The 24,899-nt window shown below is 46.4% G+C and overlaps 1 protein-coding gene across 2 annotated transcripts in view; it reads left to right on the top strand.

Moving 5' to 3' along the window:
* shmt2 (serine hydroxymethyltransferase 2 (mitochondrial)) overlaps positions 1-14,983 on the top strand; it is a 28,738-nt gene extending 13,755 nt beyond the window's left edge. The window contains exons 2-12 of one of the 2 annotated variants that reach the window (XM_036950834.2): positions 107-304; positions 4,648-4,727; positions 6,584-6,784; positions 7,215-7,296; positions 8,856-8,978; positions 11,161-11,300; positions 11,907-12,069; positions 12,203-12,302; positions 12,416-12,571; positions 13,776-13,883; positions 14,283-14,983. In XM_036950834.2, coding sequence (XP_036806729.1) covers positions 107-304; positions 4,648-4,727; positions 6,584-6,784; positions 7,215-7,296; positions 8,856-8,978; positions 11,161-11,300; positions 11,907-12,069; positions 12,203-12,302; positions 12,416-12,571; positions 13,776-13,883; positions 14,283-14,410 — 1,479 coding nt within the window. In that variant the 3' untranslated portion in view covers positions 14,411-14,983. Of the gene's footprint in view, positions 1-106; positions 400-4,647; positions 4,728-6,583; positions 6,785-7,214; positions 7,297-8,855; positions 8,979-11,160; positions 11,301-11,906; positions 12,070-12,202; positions 12,303-12,415; positions 12,572-13,775; positions 13,884-14,282 lie in introns of both variants that reach the window. The other variant, XM_036950836.2, reaches the window with a different exon arrangement.
* Positions 14,984-24,899: the final 9,916 nt, after the last annotated feature.

The raw sequence follows: 24,899 nt of genomic DNA, 5'->3' as shown, positions 1-24,899 counted from the left end.
TGTTTCTAATCTTTTTTTTTTTTTTGTGAACACTACCCAGTTATTTTTTTTTAATCATGGATCCATAAATGACCTGTTCCTCTCTGTCTGTGTTTTTCCCTACCAGCCATTGTGCCTGCGTGCCCCGGTGGCCCTGAGCAGCGTTGGGGCGAGGAGGAGCCAGCATGCGGCTACCCGTAGTGTGGAACAGGAGGCCCCGTGGACTGGGCAGGACAGTCTGGCCCAGGACGACCCGGAGATGTGGGACTTGCTGCGGAAAGAGAAGGACCGGCAGTGTCGAGGACTGGAGCTCATTGCCTCTGAGGTGTGTGTTTGGCTGGCTAGCTATCTGTCTTTCTGGTTGGCTGTCAGAAAGAGGAGGACCGGCAGTGTCGGGGACTGGAGCTCATTGCCTCTGAGGTGTGTGTTTGGCTGGCTAGCTATCTGTCTTTCTGGTTGGCTGTCAGAAAGAGGAGGCCTGTAAGCTCATGGTAAGCTGTATGTTAGTCAGTCTATCTAGTATGGTCAGTTGAGAAAGAAGCAGTTTGACAGGCCCAGAGTCACACTAAGGATGTGCATCTCTCCTTTCATGAAAAATTCGATACACATCTAGATATATGAGATACGATACAACAATACTTTTTCGGTTCAATGTTTTTGCATGAACACATTCATTGTTTACAAATATCTGCTGCTGATGGAGATCAGGATCTGGGCCTCTGAGCTGGATCTGCCTGAGGTTCCTCCTCTGAGCTGGATCTGCCTGAGGTTCCTCCTCTGAGCTGGATCTGCCTGAGGTTCCTCCTCTGAGCTGGATCTGCCTGAGGTTCCTCCTCTGAGCTGGATCTGCCTGAGGTTCCTCCTCTGAGCTGGATCTGCCTGAGGTTCCTCCTCTGAGCTGGATCTGCCTGAGGTTCCTCCTCTGAGCTGGATCTGCCTGAGGTTCCTCCTCTGAGCTGGATCTGCCTGAGGTTCCTCCTCTGAGCTGGATCTGCCTGAGGTTCCTCCTCTGAGCTGAGTGGCCCTCTGTTAGTGTGTAGAGGGGGGGGGTTCAATGTGGGGTGTCAATGGGGTGTGCCTAAGATTAGCACTATCAGATTAGGAGTGGGGGCAATTGATGCTCTTTGTATCTGAAATCACCATAACATGTTTTGAGTTAGTTCTATGTCAGTATGTGTCGTTAGCATTGCATTCAGAAATGAATATAATGCAGCTTTGGATTTGACCCCCCCCCCCCGTCTCAAAATGCGAATGGTTTAGCCCGTTGTCTCTCGCACTGTGAGCACAGTTGATCTGACAGTCATATGCAGTTACATGCATAAAAGTTCGACAGGCTACTGAACTGAAAGAAGCAAGGCACCCTTTCAGTCAACAGATAAGGGTTATTTTCAGAATAAAACCATATGCATTTCTGACCAACGCCTGCTTCATTTGGAATGGTTTGGACTTAAATTCTCTCTCTGTAGTTTCCTCTATCCTCCCTCCCAGCTCAGTGGAATATATCAACCCACTCTAGTGTGAGGAAAATCTGACATCTTCGGGGCCTCCCGAGTGGGGTAACGTTCTAGAGGCGTCACTACAAACCCGGGTTGGATCCCGGGATGTATCACAACCGACCGTGTTCGGGAGTCCCATAGGGTGGTACACAATTGGCTCAGTATCGTTCGGGTTAGGGGAGGGTTTGGCCGGGGGGCTTTACTTGGCTCATCGCACTCTTGCGACTCCTTGTGGAGGGCCGGGCGCCTGCAGGCTGACCTCGGTCATCAGTTGAACGGTGTTTCCTCCGACATGTTGGTGTGGCTGGCTTCCGGGTTAAGCGGGAGGGTGTAAAGAAGTGCTGTTTGGCGGGCCAGGTTTCGGAGGACGCATGACTCGACCTTCTGAGCCTGTTGGGGAGTTGCAGCGACAAAACAAGATCAAATTTGGGGAGAAAAGAGGTGTAAAATACCACCCCCCTTTTCTCCTCGCAAAGCACACTCACACCTTCCTCTCTGCAGGCAGACTACAGCCAAGGCCTCCTGCTTGATGTTCTACTAGCCCGGCCTGGCTATTTTTAAGAGGAAAACACACAGGCAGCGATTGCATTTCCAAGTCTAATGTGAGGAGTGGGGTGCTTTCTCAGTGTGGCACACACAGCAGAAATGTGTGTGTGTACGCTGTTACCTGAGCTGTTATCTCACATCTCCTTCTCCAGTGGAGGTGAAGTCTGAGCGGCATTAGCATTACAACCCCGTAGGGAGGCCAGCGCGACGCGGCCTGAAACCTGACAGGCACTGTGATAATCTGAGCTGAAGAGTCAAGATGCCACACTGAGGTGTCTATCCCCTGTCACCTTCCTCTCCCTGACACTGTCAGGAGTGGTTACAGACAGTCCCCTCTCCATCGGTGGGCCTTTCACTACTTATGGCCGTTATAGCAGGGATCCTAACCTGTCCTTAGAAACACTGTAACATCCTGGCCCTCTGCCTTAGAAACACGGTAACATTCTGGCCCCTCTGCCTTAGAAACACGGTAACATCCTGGCCCTCTGCCTTAGAAACACGGTAACATCTTGGCCCCTCTGCCTTATAAACACGGTAACATCCTGGCCCTCTGCCTTAGAAACACGGTAACATCCTGGCCCCTCTGCCACCTAAACTATCGATAGAGACCAACGGCTCTGAGTGGACTGATCCCTTGTGGAGGCTGTGGGGATGAGGCAGTCCATCAGACATGCTACTGAAATGTAACATGGTTATATAATGTAAGAATAATGTGCAGCACTAATAGTGGTCGCTGTCTGCAGTTCTGAGTTGTTGAATTGCCACCTTTTCTTAGACCGTGTTGATATGTGCATAATAGTGACGTTAACCAGCGTATTGGTGTTGAACCATGTGGCAGAGGCAGCAGCAGAGTGAGGAGACGAGAAAACAGCCCTTACTTTAATTGTCTAAGAAAAGTGAGGAGGGCGCAAACCCCAACTTAATTAGATCTATAATCAATAGTCTAACTGTTAAATGTGCCTGGCTTTATAAATAATCCATATCTACAGAAATAAGACCGATCTTGATTCTGTTGCCCGTTTTTGAGTGTTTGTTTTTAATAACTTACTGATTCCGTGTGCACCAAACCTCACGCAGCCACATGTCAAATAAACAATTTCACATTCGCCTGGTTTTAATATTTGCTATGCTGTAATAAAGGTTTTTTACACTTTTTCCATTAGAGCAACCTCTCTGCTATTCTTTATCATTTATTTACGGTTTACACTGTTCCAAATTGTCAGAAATTTATATTTATAATAATCCTCTTGATATACTTTTATTATTATTATGATCGTAATAAGTAATGTCATTATCATCAGTAGGCTTAATATAGCAGCCTTGTATAAGCACCATCAAGCTGTAGGCCTCAGAGCACATCCTGTTTAGTCTTAATACCGTAGGCCTATAAAAATAGGTTACTGTATCCCATCATTCATTCGGTCATGTCGTCACACGGCGTACGAGTCATTCATGATTTGAAATGCAATCAAGGATTTTAGTTTTTAAATAAAATAACAAGGCGACCCTTGAATAATTTAGTGTAAACAATAAATACACCGTTCAATTTCGGAAATTGTTTTCACAAATGAATGCAACTGTTTTTAGTCTTTATTGTAAAAAAAAAAAAAAAAATGTATTTATGTACTTTTATTACAGAAGACTCTCGTACATTTTTATAATTGATTTAGTGTTTACATTGTTCCAAACGGTCAGAAATTATATTGTAATCTAACAGCACCTGTTTGGCAGACATAATATGCACACAATGCCTTGCTCCTCACCTTCTTTTTCTTGATCTCCAGTATTTTCCACAACTCGTCACATTTATTCCACACATCTGACTTCCCCTTTACCTCCTGAGCAAACAGTAAACATTAACTCCGTTTCAAGTTTATTTGTCACTTCCTCTGCATCCATTTTGTCACATGTTACAGCGTTCAGAGTTCACAACCAATTTATTGGTCTGGTTATGATATGCTATAGGTCTGGCCCTATTGGTCGTCTGAATGCGATGCATACACGTGTCATGTAAAGACATAAGGGTTTAGGAAATGTTTCTCCTAAAACAAATTTGGGATTTCGGTAACAGAACTTTTAAGCCAGAAATGGCTGTAACTATGTTGCTGGTCACTTGCTGTCATTTTGTTTTTAACAGTCTGAGCCCGGCACGGCACAATCTAAATTCCGGTCGTGTCTTTAATTATTTAATCAAACAGGGTGTCTTAAAGCATCAGACAAGCTGAGTGCATATAGTTGATTTGATTAAAACACACAGGATGTGTCCATATATGTAAAATACACGTTTTTAAACATTCTGCCCAATCGATTGGTTTAAAGAACAGAACTCTCGGTCGACCAAGATATTATTATTTTTTTTGTCGAGGACAGCCCTTAATGATTCAGCGATAGGGCAACACTACCACCGCTTATAGCAGTGATGGCGCCTTCTCTTTTTCCTTGTAGAGGAGAATAGAAGAGAAGAGGCAGTGTATGAAGTCTGCTTGAAGAGTGTGATTGCTGTTGTCTCTCGGGGTGGGATTCTACTAATCACTTAACAGTTTATAATTTGCCTTGGCCTTTTCCATCTGTCTCTTGCATTGATCTGATCCTGATATCCAGCTTCTGGTTTGCCTCTCCTCTCCAGAACTTCTGCAGTCGGGCTGCGCTGGAGGCCCAAGGATCCTGCCTCAATAACAAGTACTCAGAGGGCTACCCAGGCAGGAGGTAAGGCTACTACGTAACAATGACCATACTAGGTTAGCACACCACTGAGAATGCATGCCCAATACATTGACCATACTAGGTTAGCACACCACTGAGAATGCATGCCCAATGCATTGACCATACTAGGTTAGCACACCACTGAGAATGCATGCCCAATGCATTGCTAGTGTGGCTACTGGAACACTAAGACTTTCTCTGCTTTGTATTGCTGTTCCTTTGGCTCCCCACTGTTTCTACTTTACTTATTGAAATGTCTGCAATGATCAGATTGAAAAGGACTGTATCCTGTCCATCTGTTGCCCTGTTCCCATTTCCCCTCCAACATACTGTACCTAGGCACCTTCTCCTTTTCACCCAATTCCCCAGAACTGTTTTAATCAGAATTAGGATTATAATTCCTGCATTGGCAATTAGGCAACGCAACGGGAAGTGGGTGAGTTTTTCTAATCAGACAAGTACCGGTAGTTCCTCCTGGTTTCAGTCTGTTTTCTTCTGTTGTGTGATCCAATGAACGTGGCCCTGTTCTCGCTAGGTATTATGGTGGTTTAGTAGATGGTGTTAACCCTCTCCTCTCCTCTAGGTACTATGGTGGTTTAGTAGATGGTGTTAACCCTCTCCTCTAGGTATTATGGTGGTTTAGTAGATGGTGTTAACCCTCTCCTCTCCTCTAGGTACTATGGTGGTTTAGTAGATGGTGTTAACCCTCTCCTCTCCTCTAGGTACTATGGTGGTTTAGTAGATGGTGTTAACCCTCTCCTCTCCTCTAGGTATTATGGTGGTTTAGTAGATGGTGTTAACCCTCTCCTCTCCTCTAGGTACTATGGTGGTTTAGTAGATGGTGTTAACCCTCTCCTCTAGGTACTATGGTGGTTTAGTAGATGGTGTTAACCCTCTCCTCTCCTCTAGGTACTATGGTGGTTTAGTAGATGGTGTTAACCCTCTCCTCTCCTCTCCTCTCCTCTAGGTACTATGGTGGTTTAGTAGATGGTGTTAACCCTCTCCTCTCCTCTAGGTACTATGGTGGTTTAGTAGATGGTGTTAACCCTCTCCTCTCCTCTAGGTACTATGGTGGTTTAGTAGATGGTGTTAACCCTCTCCTCTCCTCTAGGTATTATGGTGGTTTAGTAGATGGTGTTAACCCTCTCCTCTCCTCTAGGTATTATGGTGGTTTAGTAGATGGTGTTAACCCTCTCCTCTCCTCTAGGGACTATGGTGGTTTAGTAGATGGTGTTAACCCTCTCCTCTCCTCTAGGTATTATGGTGGTTTAGTAGATGGTGTTAACCCTCTCCTCTCCTCTAGGTATTATGGTGGTTTAGTAGATGGTGTTAACCCTCTCCTCTCCTCTAGGTACTATGGTGGTTTAGTAGATGGTGTTAACCCTCTCCTCTCCTCTAGGTACTATGGTGGTTTAGTAGATGGTGTTAACCCTCTCCTCTCCTCTAGGTATTATGGTGGTTTAGTAGATGGTGTTAACCCTCTCCTCTCCTCTAGGTACTATGGTGGTTTAGTAGATGGTGTTAACCCTCTCCTCTCCTCTAGGTACTATGGTGGTTTAGTAGATGGTGTTAACCCTCTCCTCTCCTCTAGGTACTATGGTGGTTTAGTAGATGGTGTTAACCCTCTCCTCTAGGTATTATGGTGGTTTAGTAGATGGTGTTAACCCTCTCCTCTCCTCTAGGTACTATGGTGGTAACCCTCTCCTCTCCTCTAGGTACTATGGTGGTTTAGTAGATGGTGTTAACCCTCTCCTCTCCTCTAGGTACTATGGTGGTTTAGTAGATGGTGTTAACCCTCTCCTCTCCTCTTGGTACTATGGTGGTTTAGTAGATGGTGTTAACCCTCTCCTCTCCTCTAGGTACTACGGTGGAGCTGAGGTGGTAGACCAGATAGAGTTGTTGTGCCAGAAGAGAGCCCTGGAGGCCTTTGACCTGGACCCTGCCCTGTGGGGGGTGAACGTCCAGCCCTACTCTGGCTCTCCCGCCAACTTCGCTGCCTACACCGCCGTCCTCAACCCTCACGACCGCATCATGGGCCTGGACCTGCCTGACGGTGGACAGTATGTAGCCGTCTGCCTCAGTCTGTCTATTCAGTTCTCTGTCTCTCTCTGCTACTGCCTCCTCTCTACCTCTGCCTCTCGTGGTCGGCCTCTATCTCTGCCTCAGTCTCTGTCTACTCAGTTCTCTGCCTCTCTCTGCCACTGCCTCCTCTCTACCTCTGCCTCTCGTGGTCGGCCTTTATCTTGATTTCTTTCCCTCACCATTCACGGACTACCAGCTCTCTACTTTCCTCGTTCACTCTACCTTTTCTTTACTGTCATAGTGGGCACCATAATATTAAATATATTATGTTTATTGTAAGTAACTTACAATAATGGTGCTATACAGTAATCATACCAAGCAGGCTGTCTAAATCACTGTAGATAAGAGTCTGCTAAATGTCCTAAATGTATATTGAATAACACAAATGTTGTTGTTGTCCTTCTGCAGTCTGACCCATGGTTACATGTCTGACACCAAGAGGATATCTGCTACCTCCATCTATTTTGAGTCCATGCCCTACAAGCTCAATGTAAGCAGAGCCACACTCCACTCTTTCCCGGTCCCTCGCTCCTCGTCTCCTTCTCAAAACCTGTTGGAGGAGAAGGTCTGAGGGGAGGGACTTTAGATTTTTCTCCTCCAATACGGTTTGAGAAGAAGGAGTTGAGGAAAGACCGGTTCGGAGCTTTAATGTAACAGTTGAACCTGGTCCAGTGTCCCTCTGATCGAGACAACTTGCCACTCTCACTTGTCTCCTAGTGGAGAACACTCTCCTCATCTGTAGTGGCAGTAGCTAATACTACTATAAATGCTACTCGTCACTAATGCAATGGGAATTGAATGAAATGGATTAGAATACAATAGACAAGTTACAATAAATCATCTTATCTATCCTACTATATATGGTTAGTGGTCTCTGTTACTGGTCGATATTGGCCAGCGACGTCATTGGTTCTAGTATCTCCTTGAGTCCTTATTGGTTTATCAATTTCTGTCATTTTCCTGATCTCTGTTTGCCTGTGTAGGGTTCAGGTGATCAGTATAGTCCTGTAGTAGTCGTGTGTGTGTGTGTGTGTTTTCCATTATTGAATTGTAAATTTAGTTCCTAAATTGACTGCCTGTGTGTGTGTGTTTCTCTATCCGTGTGTGTTGTGGTCATGTGATCAATGATATGGTGTGTAGGCTTGGACGGTATCCCGATTGTCATGGCTTCATATCAACCTTGTGCTATACAGGGTTATTCAGTAATACCGGCACTGAACACACGGAGCGCTGTTTTCAAACATCACTGATACTCTGTAATCTGAACATTAGCAATGCTGACAAGTACATGTAAAATACCATACAGAATGCTAACTGAATGCTAACGAGCGCATTGCGAACATTCTGTACGGTTTCTGACCTGAACTATACGAGTAACTAAAAAAATGCTACCGTTTGTTGCACGCACAAAACAAATATTAGCCAGCAAGGCTGTTGATCCAGGAGGGGAATCTCTGCTGTTACCAAACTAAGCTTGATTTTTGGAAGAAGCTAACCACGTAGCAAGATGGCTAACTAGCTACTAAATTAGCGAACCAAATGCTCAACTGCAGAGCCTATAGCACCTTTTTACACATGTTAACTTGTTAGTTATAAGATATCTAGCTGACCGACACTTCGTTGTAAAGCTTTGGGGTTGAGGGATAGAAAGAAAAAAAACAATTGAATGGACATATGGAGAAATTTAACAAATAGAGAAATGTAACATATGGAGAAACATATCCTGTATAGGACTTCCTGTGTTATTCATATCTCTCACTGTTGTTGACGTGACGCATCAGTCTCCTCTTAACAGGTGTATGTCTTTCTCTCTCCCTCTCCTCTCTCATTCTCTCTCCCTCTCCTCTCGCTTTCTCGCTTTCTCTCTTTCTCTCTCCCTCTCCTCTCGCTTTCTCTCTTTCTCCCTCTCTCGCTCTTTCTCTTGCTCGCTCACTCCCTCTCTTCTCGCTTTCTCTCTATCCCTCTCGCTCGCTCGCTCCCTATCTCTCTCTCTCTATCCCTCTCTCTCTCTCGCTCCCTATCTCGTACATTCTCTCTCCCTTTCTCCAGCCTGCCACAGGGCTCATTGACTATGACCAGCTGGAGATGACTGCCCGTCTCTTCCGGCCCAAGTTGATCATTGCAGGCACCAGCGCCTACGCTCGCCTCATTGACTACGCTCGCATCAAGAAGGTACAGACTCTTTCTCCCTCTGTCTGTGACTACCTACCTCTCTCTCCCTCTGTCTGTGACTACCTACCTCTCTCTCCCTCTGTCTGTGACTACCTACCTCTCTCTCTCTCTCTCTGTGACTACCTACCTCTCTCTCCCTCTGTCTGTGACTACCTACCTCTCTCTCCCTCTGTCTGTGACTACCTACCTCTCTCTCTCTCTCTCTGTGACTACCTACCTCTCTCTCCCTCTGTCTGTGACTACCTACCTCTCTCTCTCTCTGTCTGTGACGAACTACCTACCTCTCTCTCTCTCTCTCTGTGACTACCTACCTCTCTCTCTCTGTCTGTGACAAACTACCTACCTCTCTCTCTCTGTCTGTGACAAACTACCTACCTCTCTCTCTCTGTCTGTGACAAACTACCTACCTCTCTCTCCCTCTGTCTGTGACTACCTACCTCTCTCTCTCTCTGTCTGTGACTACCTACCTCTCTCTCTCTCTGTCTGTGACGACCTACCTACCTCTCTCTCTGTCTGTGACGACCTACCTACCTCTCTCTGTCTGTGACTACCTACCTCTCTCTCCCTCTGTCTGTGACTACCTACCTCTCTCTCTCTCTGTCTGTGACGACCAACCTACCTCCCTCTCTGTCTGTGACGACCTACCTACCTCTCTCTGTCTGTGACGACCTACCTACCTCCCTCTCTCTCTGTGACTACCTACCTCTCTCTCTCTCTCTGTGACTACCTACCTACCTCTCTCTCTCTGTCTGTGACGACCTACCTACCTCTCTCTCTCTGTCTGTGACGACCTACCTACCTCCCTCTCTCTGTCTGTGACTACCTACCTCTCTCTCTATGTCTGTGACTACCTACCTCTCTCTCTATGTCTGTGACTACCTACCTCTATCTCTCTCTGCTTCTCTTCCTGCTGCAGTATCTCCACTGTCTGAAGGCACTTCTATTTTTCCTTAAGGCTACAGTACAGTAGCTACATTCTGCTTTTTAAGGATGTTACTCAAATGGCACCCTATCCCCTATATAGTACACTTCTTTTGACCAATCTCTATAGGCCCTGGTCTAAAGTACTGCACTATGTAGGGAATGGGGTGCAATTTGGGACGTAATCTAACTCTCCAAGATGGCTGCCACTGACCTGATTCTATATCTGATATAATCAGGGGGCCTCCCGAGTGGCGCAGCGGTCTAAGGTACTGCAGCTCAGTGCGTCACTACAGACCCTGGTTCGATTCCAGGCATTATCACAACCGGCCGTGAATGGGACTCCCATAGGGCGGCGCACAATTGGCCCAGCGTGGCTAGGGTTTGGCCGGGGTAGGCCAGCATTGTAAATCAGTTCTTAACTGACTTGCTCAGTTAAATAAAGGTTAAATAATGAAATAAAGGAGTATATAATTATTTAATGAGACCTCCTATATAGCTTCTGACTTTGCCAGGGAACCATTTACATGTTCGCTGACTTTTTGGTGCTTTATCAGGAAGAGTTGACAGGAAGAGGCAACGCATCAGTAAAGATAGTGTTCTGTAGCATTTCTTGTTTGGAAAGCCCCTACAGGAGAGTCACTCTTTTGTCATGAAAAATGTGTTAGCCTTATCAAAACTCAGATTCAGCGTTTCCTTGTTTGTGGTGCTGGGAATAAAAAGCCCAAATCCAGAACGGCCCGTAGGGGGCAGGGGCCAGAACGGCCCCTACTAGGGAGCAGGGGCCAGAACTGCCCCTACTAGGGGGCAGGGGCCAGAACGGCCCCTACTAGGGGGCAGGGGCCAGAACGGCCCCTACTAGGGGGCAGGGGCCAGTGTCCGAAACCTGTCTTGCCTCCTACATAATAAAACTACGTACGGTGTACATATACATATACAGAGTACTATGCTCTGTTTTTAGTAAGAAAAATATGCAGTGAGCAACAAATATCAACATACTACTTATCCAGACTGACATGGCATACTATAATGCACAGTCTCACTCGTTCACCACATTTGTTCGTTTTAGTAGAGCCTGACCCCTATTCTGATTATCAACTGTTGTCACACACGCGTGTGAAAAGACAATTATCTTCTTCAATAGTGTGTAGTGAATTATACTAGATGAGAAGCCAAAAATTAGAGACTTCCTGGCATTTTAAGGCATTATCAATTTTCAAAAATGTCACATACTTTAAATCGTTCTGTTTTCCCCATCCAGTTGTGTACGGAGGTGAAAGCCTACCTGCTGGCTGACATGGCCCACATCAGTGGTCTGGTGGCTGCGAAGGCTGTCCCCTCGCCATTCAAGTATGCTGACATGGTCACCTCCACAACACACAAGTCCCTCCGGGGAGCCAGGTATGTAACGTGGCTGTGTAGGCTGTCCCCTCGCCATTCAAGTATGCTGACATGGTCACCTCCACAACACACCAGTCCCTCTAGGAGCCAGGTATGTAACGTGGCTGTGTAGGCTGTCCCCTCGCCATTCAAGTATGCTGACATGGTCACCTCCACAACACACAAGTCCCTCCGGGGAGCCAGGTATGTAACGTAGCTGTGTAGGCTGTCCCCTCGCCATTCAAGTATGCTGACATGGTCACCTCCACAACACACCAGTCCCTCTAGGAGCCAGGTATGTAACGTGGCTGTGTGGAGGAGACCATGTCACCTCCACAACACACCAGTCCCTCCGAGGAGCCAGGTACAGGCTTGTGAGGGTGGGATTAGTGGAGAGGACATTTTGTTAGAAGCTAATCTGAACGTTATTGTACATGTAGTTTACCTAATGGATTAAAGTAGACCAGCAACATGTTTGTGCACAAAAAAGGGTCTACATCCCAATTGTCCACACTTATCCCGAAGTGTGCACTTATTTAGCAACAGTCTGTTTGTCCATGAAGGTGTTGAGTTGCAAATGGGTTAACCTAAACTCCAGACTGACCTGTCTGGCTCTCTCCCCTCCAGGGCTGGTCTGATCTTCTACCGTAAGGGCGTGCGTTCTGTGGACAAGAAGGGGAGGGAGATCCAATATGACCTGGAGGACCGGGTCAACTTCGCTGTGTTCCCCTCTCTTCAGGGGGGACCCCACAACCACGCCATCGCTGGGGTGGCTGTCGCACTCAAACAGGTACCTCGTCTTCTGTCTCTCTCTCTCTCTCTCCATGAATCCATAAGTCCCCACCGTGACTGCTTCCCCATTCTTCACTCCTAAAGTGGGAACTGACTCACACTTTTCCCTCTTGTTTTTGTTTGTTGTCTAGGCCCAGACGCCGATGTTCAGAGAGTACATTGGCCAGGTGATGCGTAACGCCAAGGCCATGGCTGAGGCCCTACTGAGCAAAGGATACACGCTGGTGTCAGGTACTACTTTACTATGTGTTTTCTCTCAGGAGCCATCTCGTCAAAACAGTGGAGAGCACTCACTTAAACAAAGAAATGGTATGCTTCATAAAATGTCTTTGTTTCCTCCTCAGGGGGGACGGAGAACCATCTGGTGCTGGTGGACCTGAGGCCTAAGGGCATCGATGGAGCCAGAGCTGAGAGAGTTTTGGAGCTGGTGTCCATCACAGCCAACAAGAACACCTGTCCCGGGGACAAGAGTGCCCTGGCTCCTGGGGGCCTCCGGCTAGGTGGGTGTCACACTGTCTGGACCACTTGGCCCAGAATATAATACCTGAGTGAGTATGTGATGTATAGGCCGGAACCCTGTGTTACCACGTATGGAACCCTGTGGTTACCACGTATGGAACCCTGTGGTTACCACGTATGGAACCCTGTGGTTACCACGTATGGAACCCTGTTGTTACCACGTATGGAACCCTGTTGTTACCACGTATGGAACCCTGTTGTTACCACGTATGGAACCCTGTTGTTACCACGTATGGAACCCTGTTGTTACCACGTATGGAACCCTGTGGTTACCACGTATGGAACCCTGTGGTTACCACGTATGGAACCCTGTGGTTACCACGTATGGAACCCTGTTGTTACCACGTATGGAACCCTGTTGTTACCACGTATGGAACCCTGTTGTTACCACGTATGGAACCCTGTTGTTACCACGTATGGAACCCTGTTGTTACCACGTATGGAACCCTGTTGTTACCACGTATGGAACCCTGTTGTTACCACAGTATGGAACCCTGTGTTACCACAGTATGGAACCCCTGGGTTACCACAGTATGGAACCCCTGGGTTACCACAGTATGGAACCCCTGGGTTACCACAGTATGGAACCCCTGGGTTACCACAGTATGGAACCCCTGGGTTACCACAGTATGGAACCCCTGGGTTACCACAGTATGGAACCCCTGGGTTACCACAGTATGGAACCCCTGGGTTACCACAGTATGGAACCCCTGGGTTACCACAGTATGGAACCCCTGGGTTACCACAGTATGGAACCCCTGGGTTACCACAATTATGGAACCCCTGGGTTACCACAATTATGGAACCCCTGGGTTACCACGGTATGGAACCCCTGGGTTACCACGGTATGGAACCCCTGGGTTACCATTCAGAATACAATGGCTACATTGTATGTATATTCTGTTTTTGTATACATTGTGACCAGAAAAAAATGATTTTAATGTTTTGAGCTATTCATTTAATTTAGTTTATTTATTCATCACTACTCAAATAACCAGATGCTGTTTTGATGTTTGTCAGGAGGTTAAAAAAAAGAGATGCAAGAATCAATCCCTGTGGAACGCCACATTGTATTATAATAATCAAATCTATCCTACATTAACCTTGAATTACCATGCATATAACACCTGAGCGTTCTGTGTCCCTGGTTATCACTGACACTCTCCTCCCATTCCTGACTCCCAGGTGCCCCGGCGCTGACCTCCAGACAGTTCAAGGAGACAGACTTTGTCCAGGTGGTGGAGTTCATGGACGAAGGCTTTAAGATCGCCCTGGACGTCAAGAAGAAGACTGGTGAGTTCCTCTTCATCAGTTCACCTAATCAGTCTCCTCTCTGTCTTGCCTTTTTTTTCTGCGTCCCAAATGCCAAGCTATTACCTTCATTACGCACTACTTTTTGACCGGAGCCTTACTCGCCCTGGTGCCATTTGGGGCGAAGTCCATGTGTTTGTACATTCTGATGGAGGCCGTGATGCCCGAAACTTTGTTTTAAATCTAAAGTCGGGGTATTTTTCTTGTCACAGTTCCTCCATCTCCTGTAGCGATCTGGAAGAAGTGCCAGTTCATTAGCTAACCCAAAGAGATGGAGATGTCTGAGTGACTCAGTCGAGGAAAACGCAAGCCATTGGTGTGAAAATACAGGAAGTGACACAAAAGCTGAAAACATCTGCTCTACTGTCTTCTTCTCTCCAGGGAAACTTGCAGACTTTAAGAACTTCTTGTTGGAGGATCCAGAGACGGTCTCTCGCATGGCAGAGCTGAAGAAACGAGTGGAGGCCTTCGCACGGCCCTTCCCCATGCCCGGCTTCGAGGATCACTAGGCCCTCGGCTTCGAGGATCACTAGGCCCTCCACACACAGAGAGAGAGAGAGAGAGCGCGAGAGAGCAGGGAGAGTCAGTCAAGCATTTCCATTCCAATATCCAACACTAGCGTACTACTTAGAAGGAAGCAGAAATGTATTTGGAGGTGATTTTGAAGTGGTAGGCTATTATGGACTTTGGGAACTTGGTGGTGGTCAGTGATTGGAGTCAGACCAGGCGTAACCTCGCAGACTTATCCAAACAGATGGTTTGATGTCATCTGTTGACCTCTGACCTAACGTGAGGGTAATTCTGTAGCTTCTAACCCCCTTTGTATGTTTACACAAACAAAAACATCCTTATTTTCTAAGTGTTTATTTTCTGCATGTTTTAAGGTTGCAGTGTAGGAGAAAGAGCTCAACGTCAGACCCTGAGAGAAATGTCATCTAAACTTACTGTCACCACAAAGGTACATTTTTATTAGAAGCACAGAGTCTTAAACTATAAATGAACACATTGTCTTAATTGATCGACTTGATGACTAGATGTTCATGATGGAGATTTGATTAATACACGTCTGTCATACAACCCTATACTGTTGTAAGTGTGTGTGTGTGTAACCAACTCCATTCAAACTCCTCTGAAGTAACTCTGGGCCTCAAATCCTATTCGAAATCGTTCCGTTATTTGTTCTGTTTGCTCTAGCTTGGCCTAGAGTGCCAGATTGAATCATCTCAAAAATTAAGTGAACCTATCGTTCCATGATGTCAGGCAAGCTCAATCGAGCTCAGATAAAGGTATATGTAAAATCTATTTTTAACTTGAACCCAAGTCTCATCAGAAGTCAAGGGGTCCCAAGCCAGAGGTCAGTGGGTTGACTGGTGAACTCCATAACAAGACCGTTCCCCTGTTATACCTTAATACAGATATCAAACCAGATCTCAGACCAGACCTTCACTATCCTACAGATATCAAACCAGATCTCAGACCAGGGCTTCACTATCCTACAGATATCAAACCAGATCTCATACCAGACCTTCACTATCCTACAGATATCAGACCAGGCCTTCACTATCCTACAGATATCAGACCAGATCTCAGACCAGACCTTCACTATCCTACAGATATCAGACCAGGCCTTCACTATCCTACAGATATCAGACCAGATCTCAGACCAGACCTTCACTATCCTACAGATATCAGACCAGGCCTTCACTATCCTACAGATATCAAACCAGATCTCAGACCAGACCTTCACTATCCTACAGATATCAAACCAGATCTCAGACCAGGGCTTCACTATCCTACAGATATCAAACCAGATCTCAGACCAGACCTTCACTATCCTACAGATATCAGACCAGGCCTTCACTATCCTACAGATATCAGACCAGATCTCAGACCAGACCTTCACTATCCTACAGATATCAGACCAGGCCTTCACTATCCTACAGATATCAGACCAGATCTCAGACCAGACCTTCACTATCCTACAGATATCAGACCAGATCTCAGACCAGACCTTCACTATCCTACAGATATCAAACCAGGGCTTCACTATCCTACAGATATCAAACCAGATCTCAGACCAGGGCTTCACTATCCTACAGATATCAGACCAGATCTCAGACCAGGCCTTCACTATCCTACAGATATCAGACCAGATCTCAGACCAGACCTTCACTATCCTACAGATATCAGACCAGATCTCAGACCAGACCTTCACTATCCTACAGATATCAGACCAGATCTCAGACCAGACCTTCACTATCCTACAGATATCAAACCAGGGCTTCACTATCCTACAGATATCAAACCAGATCTCAGACCAGGGCTTCACTATCCTACAGATATCAGACCAGATCTCAGACCAGGCCTTCACTATCCTACAGATATCAGACCAGATCTCAGACCAGGCCTTCACTATCCTACAGATATCAAACCAGATCTCAGACCAGGCCTTCACTATCCTACAGATATCAAACCAGATATCAGACCAGACCTTCACTATCCTACAGATATCAAACCAGATATCAGACCAGGCCTTCACTATCCTACCTATCCCACTATCCTATCATATATTTTCCCATGGTCCTTTTCAGCATGGTTCTAGCAACGATGGTGGATGCGTAACCAGGCCAGCTCGGTAGTGTATGATCCAACAACCTGCTGCATATATTGTTAGACTGATAACGGTCCAAAATGACAATACAATAAACAGTGGTTTCATGCCAGTGCTGGCTTTCTAAGTGTTGACAAAGAAGAAAGGATTTTGTATGCATTTTAACTTTACAGAATTAAAGAATTATTTCTTTTCCAACACTGGTTAAAAAAATGTATCTCTAGGTTTTTAATGCTTATATTGCTGCTTTTGGGGAGAGGGTGATCATGTTGATTTAGCTGAGGACCCCTCCTATGTACACAGTGTGAGGGAATGGCTTGAGTTACGTTTATTTCACAGTTTTCTTTTTGTTGTTGGCTTGATTTTTCCCAAATTACTTCACAAATTGGAGGGTGTGTTTATCACTGCATCAGTGAGCCAGTGAGAATTCCTCCATTTTGAGGCGTAGAGTGGATGGTCTCTACAGAACCACTCTGATCCAAACAAGGAGGTGCATCACATCAGTATTGATAACGAACAGAATGACTGCACAGTGAACAGTTACTACCAGGGGCTGTGTGTACATGTATCAACCGTTTCCCGAGTATAAATGCTGATCTAGGATCAGGTCCACGCTGTCCATGGAATCTTATTCATTGTAATCTAAAAGGGTAATCTGATCTAAGGTCAGCACTCCTACTCCGAGACCCTTTATGAGTACGGGCATACAGACATACCTAAATAAGATAGACCTCATTACCTGACTCTGGTACCTGTAGTTTTCAGAGCTATTCGATACACCTGCTGTTTAATGGCGCTACCTTAAAGCCCGTTCTGATTAGCTTTCCAGCATGCTGATGTGCTCCCAGAAGTCATGTTTCATGTCTGCGTGGTTAAAATAAAAAAAATAAACATGTTTTATCAAGACATTTTAGATTAAAAGCTTAATACTAATAAATATATGCAGAGATTAATATCTGACCTGTAACCTGTCATCTGTCTTTTCTGGATAACTAAACATGTTTTATGGGTGTGTGGGTGTGGTGTGGTGTGGTGTGCAGCTCTCATGTTCAAACCCTTTCCAGAATGTACACGTTGTCTAGTATGATGGTTGCAGTCTACTTTAACACCTATGTAGTGAACCCACTGAAGCCTTACTAAGTGGTACTGTCTGTCTCACTCTGTAGCAGCTTACTAAGTGGTACTGTCTGTCTCACTCTGTAGCAGCTTACTAAGTGGTACTGTCTGTCTCACTCTGTAGCAGCTTACTAAGTGGTACTGTCTGTCTCTCTGTAGCAGCTTACTAAGTGGTACTGTCTGTCTCACTCTGTAGCAGCTTACTAAGTGGTACTGTCTGTCTCACTCTGTAGCAGCTTACTAAGTGGTACTGTCTGTCTCACTCTGTAGCAGCTTACTAAGTGGTACTGTCTGTCTCACTCTGTAGCAGCTTACTAAGTGGTACTGTCTGTCTCACTCTGTAACAGCTTACTAAGTGGTACTGTCTGTCTCACTCTGTAGCAGCTTACTAAGTGGTACTGTCTGTCTCACTCTGTAGCAGCTTACTAAGTGGTACTGTCTGTCTCTCTGTAGCAGCTTACTAAGTGGTACTGTCTGTCTCACTCTGTAGCAGCTTACTAAGTGGTACTGTCTGTCTCACTCTGTAGCAGCTTACTAAGTGGTACTGTCTGTCTCTCTGTAGCAGCTTACTAAGTGGTACTGTCTCACTCTGTAGCAGCTTACTAAGTGGTACTGTCTGTCTCACTCTGTAACAGCTTACTAAGTGGTACTGTCTCACTCTGAAACAGCTTACTAAGTGGTACTGTCTCACTCTGTAGCAGCTTACTAAGTGGTACTGTGTGTCTCTCTGTAGCAGCTTACTAAGTGGTACTGTCTGTCTCACTCTGTAGCAGCTTACTAAGTGGTAATGTCTCACTCTGTAACAGCTTACTAAGTGGTACTGTCTGTCTCACTCTGTAGCAGCTTACTAAGTGGTACTGTCTGTCTCACTCTGTAACAGCTTACTAAGTGGTACTGTCTGTCTCACTCTGTAACAGCTTACTAAGTGGTACTGTCTGTCTCACTCTGTAGCAGCTTACTAAGTGGTACTGTCTCACTCTGTAGCAGCTTACTAAGTGGTACTGTCTCACTCTGTAGCAGCTTACTAAGTGGTACTGTCTCACTCTGTAGCAGCTTACTAAGTGGTACTGTCTCACTCTGTAGCAGCTTACTAAGTGGTACTGTCTCACTCTGTAGCAGCTTACTAAGTGGTACTGTCTCACTCTGTAGCAGCTTACTAAGTGGTACTGTCTGTCTCACTCTGTAGCAGCTTACTAAGTGGTACTGTCTGTCTCACTCTGTAACAGCTTACTAAGTGGTACTGTCTGTCTCACTCTGTAACAGCTTACTAAGTGGTACTGTCTCACTCTGTAGCAGCTTACTAAGTGGTACTGTCTGTCTCACTCTGTAGCAGCTTACTAAGTGGTACTGTCTGTCTCACTCTGTAACAGCTTACTAAGTGGTACTGTCTGTCTCACTCTGTAGCAGCTTACTAAGTGGTACTGTCTCACTCTGTAGCAGCTTACTAAGTGGTACTGTCTCACGCTGTAGCAGCTTACTAAGTGGTACTGTCTCACTCTGTAGCAGCTTACTAAGTGGTACTGTCTCACTCTGTAGCAGCTTACTAAGTGGTACTGTCTGTCTCTCTGTAACAGCTTACTAAGTGGTACTGTCTGTCTCACTCTGTAGCAGCTTACTAAGTGGTACTGTCTGTCTCACTCTGTAGCAGCTTACTAAGTGGTACTGTCTGTCTCACTCTGTAGCAGCTTACTAAGTGGTACTGTCTCACTCTGTAACAGCTTACTAAGTGGTACTGTCTGTCTCACTCTGTAGCAGCTTACTAAGTGGTACTGTCTGTCTCACTCTGTAGCAGCTTACTAAGTGGTACTGTCTGTCTCACTCTGTAGCAGCTTACTAAGTGGTACTGTCTGTCTCACTCTGTAGCAGCTTACTAAGTGGTACTGTCTGTCTCACTCTGTAGCAGCTTACTAAGTGGTACTGTCTGTCTCACTCTGTAGCAGCTTACTAAGTGGTACTGTCTGTCTCACTCTGTAGCAGCTTACTAAGTGGTACTGTCTGTTTCACTCTGTAGCAGCTTACTAAGTGGTACTGTCTGTCTCACTCTGTAGCAGCTTACTAAGTGGTACTGTCTCACTCTGTAGCAGCTTACTAAGTGGTACTGTCTCACTCTGTAGCAGCTTACTAAGTGGTACTGTCTCACTCTGTAGCAGCTTACTAAGTGGTACTGTCTGTCTCTCTGTAACAGCTTACTAAGTGGTACTGTCTGTCTCACTCTGTAGCAGCTTACTAAGTGGTACTGTCTGTCTCACTCTGTAGCAGCTTACTAAGTGGTACTGTCTGTCTCACTCTGTAGCAGCTTACTAAGTGGTACTGTCTGTCTCACTCTGTAGCAGCTTACTAAGTGGTACTGTCTGTCTCACTCTGTAACAGCTTACTAAGTGGTACTGTCTCACTCTGTAACAGCTTGTGTAGAACAGCAGCACATGTAAATCCTCAGTCCCGTCAGCTCTCTCTGCTGCTATTGTCATTACTGACACAGCCCCTCCTCTCATCACCACTCCTCTCTGCTGCTATTATCATTACTGACACAGCCCCACCTCTCTCTGCTATTGTCATTACTGACACAGCCCCTCCTCTCTCTGCTATTGTCATTACTGACACAGCCCCTCCTCTCTCTGCTATTGTCATTACTGACACAGCCCCTCCTCTCATCACCACTCCTCTCTGCTGCTATTGTCATTACTGACACAGCCCCTCCTCTCATCACCACCTCTCTGTCTGCTGCTATTGTCATTACTGACACAGCCCCTCTCATCACCACCTCTCTCTGCTGCTATTGTCATTACTGACACAGCCCCTCCTCTCATCACCACCTCTCTCTGCTGCTATTGTCATTACTGACACAGCCCCTCCTCTCTCTGCTATTGTCATTACTGACACAGCCCCTCCTCTCTGCTGCTATTGTCATTACTGACACAGCCCCTCCTCTCTCTGCTATTGTCATTACTGACACAGCCCCTCCTCTCTCTGCTATTGTCATTACTGACACAGCCCCTCCTCTCTCTGCTATTGTCATTACTGACACAGTCCCTCCTCTCTCTGCTATTGTCATTACTGACACAGTCCCTCCTCTCATCACCACCTCTCTGCTGCTATTGTCATTACTGACACAGCCCCTCCTCTCTGCTGCTATTGTCATTACTGACACAGTCCCTCCTCTCATCACCACTTCTCTCTGCTGCTATTGTCATTACTGACACAGCCCCTCCTCTCTCTGCTATTGTCATTACTGACACAGTCCCTCCTCTCATCACCACCTCTCTGCTGCTATTGTCATTACTGACACAGCCCCTCCTCTCTGCTGCTATTGTCATTACTGACACAGCCCCTCCTCTCATCACCACCTCTCTCTGCTATTGTCATTACTGACACAGCCCCTCCTCTCATCACCACCTCTCTCTGCTGCTATTGTCATTACTGACACAGCCCCTCCTCTCTCTGCTATTGTCATTACTGACACAGTCCCTCCTCTCTGCTGCTATTGTCATTACTGACACAGCCCCTCCTCTCTGCTGCTATTGTCATTACTGACACAGCCCCTCCTCTCTCTGCTATTGTCATTACTGACACAGCCCCTCCTCTCTCTGCTATTGTCATTACTGACACAGTCCCTCCTCTCATCACCACTCCTCTCTGCTGCTATTGTCATTACTGACACAGCCCCACCTCTCTCTGCTATTGTCATTACTGACACAGCCCCTCCTCTCTGCTGCTATTGTCATTACTGACACAGCCCCTCCTCTCATCACCACCTCTCTCTGCTATTGTCATTACTGACACAGCCCCTCCTCTCTCTGCTATTGTCATTACTGACACAGTCCCTCCTCTCATCACCACTTCTCTCTGCTGCTATTGTCATTACTGACACAGCCCCTCCTCTCTCTGCTATTGTCATTACTGACACAGCCCCTCCTCTCTCTGCTATTGTCATTACTGACACAGCCCCTCCTCTCTCTGCTATTGTCATTACTGACACAGCCCCTCCTCTCTCTGCTATTGTCATTACTGACACAGCCCCTCCTCTCATCACCACCTCTCTCTGCTATTGTCATTACTGACACAGCCCCTCCTCTCTGCTGCTATTGTCATTACTGACACAGCCCCTCCTCTCATCACCACCTCTCTCTGCTGCTATTGTCATTACTGACACAGCCCCTCCTCTCATCACCACCTCTCTCTGCTATTGTCATTACTGACACAGCCCCTCTCTCTGCTATTGTCATTACTGACACAGCCCCTCCTCTCTCTGCTATTGTCATTACTGACACAGCCCCTCCTCTCTCTGCTATTGTCATTACTGACACAGCCCCAACTCTCTCTGCTATTGTCATTACTGACACAGCCCCTCCTCTCTCTGCTATTGTCATTACTGACACAGTCCCTCCTCTCATCACCACCTCTCTCTGCTGCTATTGTCATTACTGACACAGCCCCTCCTCTCTCTGCTATTGTCATTACTGACACAGCCCCTCCTCTCATCACCACTTCTCTCTGCTATTGTCATTACTGACACAGCCCCTCTCTCTGCTATTGTCATTACTGACACAGCCCCTCCTCTCTCTGCTATTGTCATTACTGACACAGCCCCTCCTCTCTCTGCTATTGTCATTACTGACACAGCCCCAACTCTCTGCTATTGTCATTACTGACACAGTCCCTCCTCTCTGCTGCTATTGTCATTACTGACACAGCCCCTCCTCTCTGCTGCTATTGTCATTACTGACACAGCCCCTCCTCTCTCTGCTATTGTCATTACTGACACAGCCCCTCTCTCTGCTATTGTCATTACTGACACAGTCCCTCCTCTCTCTGCTATTGTCATTACTGACACAGTCCCTCCTCTCTCTGCTATTGTCATTACTGACACAGCACCTCCTCTCTCTGCTATTGTCATTACTGACACAGCCCCTCCTCTCATCACCACTCCTCTCTGCTGCTATTGTCATTACTGACACAGTCCCTCCTCTCATCACCACTTCTCTCTGCTATTGTCATTACTGACACAGCCCCTCCTCTCATCACCACCTCTCTGCTGCTATTGTCATTACTGACACAGTCCCTCCTCTCATCACCACTTCTCTCTGCTATTGTCATTACTGACACAGCCCCTCCTCTCATCACCACCTCTCTGCTGCTATTGTCATTACTGACACAGCCCCTCTCTCTGCTATTGTCATTACTGACACAGTCCCTCCTCTCATCACCACTTCTCTCTGCTGCTATTGTCATTACTGACACAGCCCCTCCTCTCTCTGCTATTGTCATTACTGACACAGCCCCTCCTCTCTCTGCTATTGTCATTACTGACACAGCCCCTCCTCTCTGCTGCTATTGTCATTACTGACACAGTCCCTCCTCTCATCACCACTTCTCTCTGCTGCTATTGTCATTACTGACACAGCCCCTCCTCTCTGCTGCTATTGTCATTACTGACACAGCACCTCCTCTCATCACTGTATCTCTGTCTGCTGACTTGACAATAAATCCCTGGTGTTTAATGAGGGGGGATAAATGACAGTGTTGCCAATGAATTGGATTCATGTGTTTATTAGAGCAGCGTCGTCATAATTAAACGTTGTGTAAAATGAGACGGCGTTAAACCTAAGTGAAAGTCGAGGATGGAGCGACGACAACCGCCTGCCCGCCTGTGAATCGCTCGCCCCGATTGAATGGCGTTTTTTTTAAGTCGTATGTAAACACAACTCTGCAGTAATTATCTCAAAAACACCGAAGTGGTGTGTTCGTTGCTTGCGTTATAGCTGTCTGTCACCGCTAGAGTGGGTGTGTGGATCACACACTGGGGAGAGTAAGGAAATATTCAGCTCATCAATTCGCAGGCTTTACAGCCCCAGCTGAGGCATGCTTGCTGTACTTCAGCTCCTCTCACACAACTGGCAGAGGTGTGTGTGTGTGTGTGTGAGATCCACATCCCCACACACACAATCTCGGTAAACAGATTTTCACACCCAACCTCTGGTGGCAACCAACGGCTCCTGCAAACCGTTTTCACCTCGTCTCACGAAACACCCCGCCACCCTGCCTGCGATGTGAAGGGATACTGTATAACAGTAGAAGTGCCGTGGCAGCAGAAATCTTCCTCCTGTTTTTCTCATTGATCTATTGCCATCCATCCAGTGACTCCAACATGCTTGTGGAACATTTAGGGAGCAGTAAGCAGGAGAACTATCTCGTATATGCAAGTTTGAACAGAATAATTCAACCACATTGTGACCGCAGTGGAGTCCAGTATCCATTCAGAGCAGTCGGCTACAGTACCAGGAGAAACTGGGCCTTAGTCATAACTGCTAAATTAGGGCCTTACCAGGGAAAATTCTGGGTTTGGTGTGTAGTCTGGTAGTAATGCCCACAAACTAACTGCCACCACCTGAGTAGTAGGGAGGTGAAAGCATCTGCTTGATAGTATAAATTATATAATGTGTTATGAAAAGGAGATGTATCTCTGCTAGATACGTGTATATACACCTGCCCTGGGCATATCCTCACTCTTCCTGTCCTATCCTGTCTCCCATTCCTTTTCCTGGCGTCTTCTCGCCTCCTCCTTCCTTCCCCTCCCTCCTTTCCTTGGCCTCTTCTCGCCTCTGCTCTCCCTCACTTTGTACTAACCTACAACACTGTTTTGGTACCTATTAACTACTTGTCTCTCTCATTTTTTTAAAATGAATCTTTATCTAAAAATAGACCTATCCCATATTTCCATCCTGCTCTCTCTCCGGCTGCTCAGGGCAGGAAAGGATGGCGTTCGGGACTGTTGTTGATCTCACACGTTTGGAAAAAAGTCAACTGAGAGGAGACTTGTGCAAATTTAAAAATAAAAAAAAAGTGTGTCCAAATGTGAACGGTTGCCTCAAAATCACGTTAGCCAATGGGAACCGAGGAAAGATCAACATATCCCCGAACATGCTATTCAGGCCTGTTCCCTAAACGTTGGTTTGGGTTGTGCAACACTCTGACAGGTCATCAGACAGTCTGAGACTTCACACCAGGTCATTATCGCTGTCTCACACACACACCGTGCCCCACACAGGAGGGCTACAGCAGTACACCACACTATAAAGTGGGCAATATTTTATCCAGGACCCCCTGCAATGTATTCTCTACTGAGCCTGGTCTTCTCTGCTGGGCCTTTTGTGTTTATATAGTCTGAGGAGCCGGAATGGACTGTTATTATATTCTATCAATGAGGACTGAATGACTTGCCATAGAAACGATTACAGTGAATTTGGGGCGTAGATTGAACTATTATTGCGCGC

Source organism: Oncorhynchus mykiss, chromosome 17 (genome assembly GCF_057628025.1).
Source record: "Oncorhynchus mykiss isolate SJ-2025 chromosome 17, ASM5762802v1, whole genome shotgun sequence".
Taxonomy (NCBI): Eukaryota; Metazoa; Chordata; class Actinopteri; order Salmoniformes; family Salmonidae; genus Oncorhynchus; species Oncorhynchus mykiss.
Note: the sequence above shows the minus strand (reverse complement) of the source record. Positions and strands in the feature narration are given on the sequence as shown.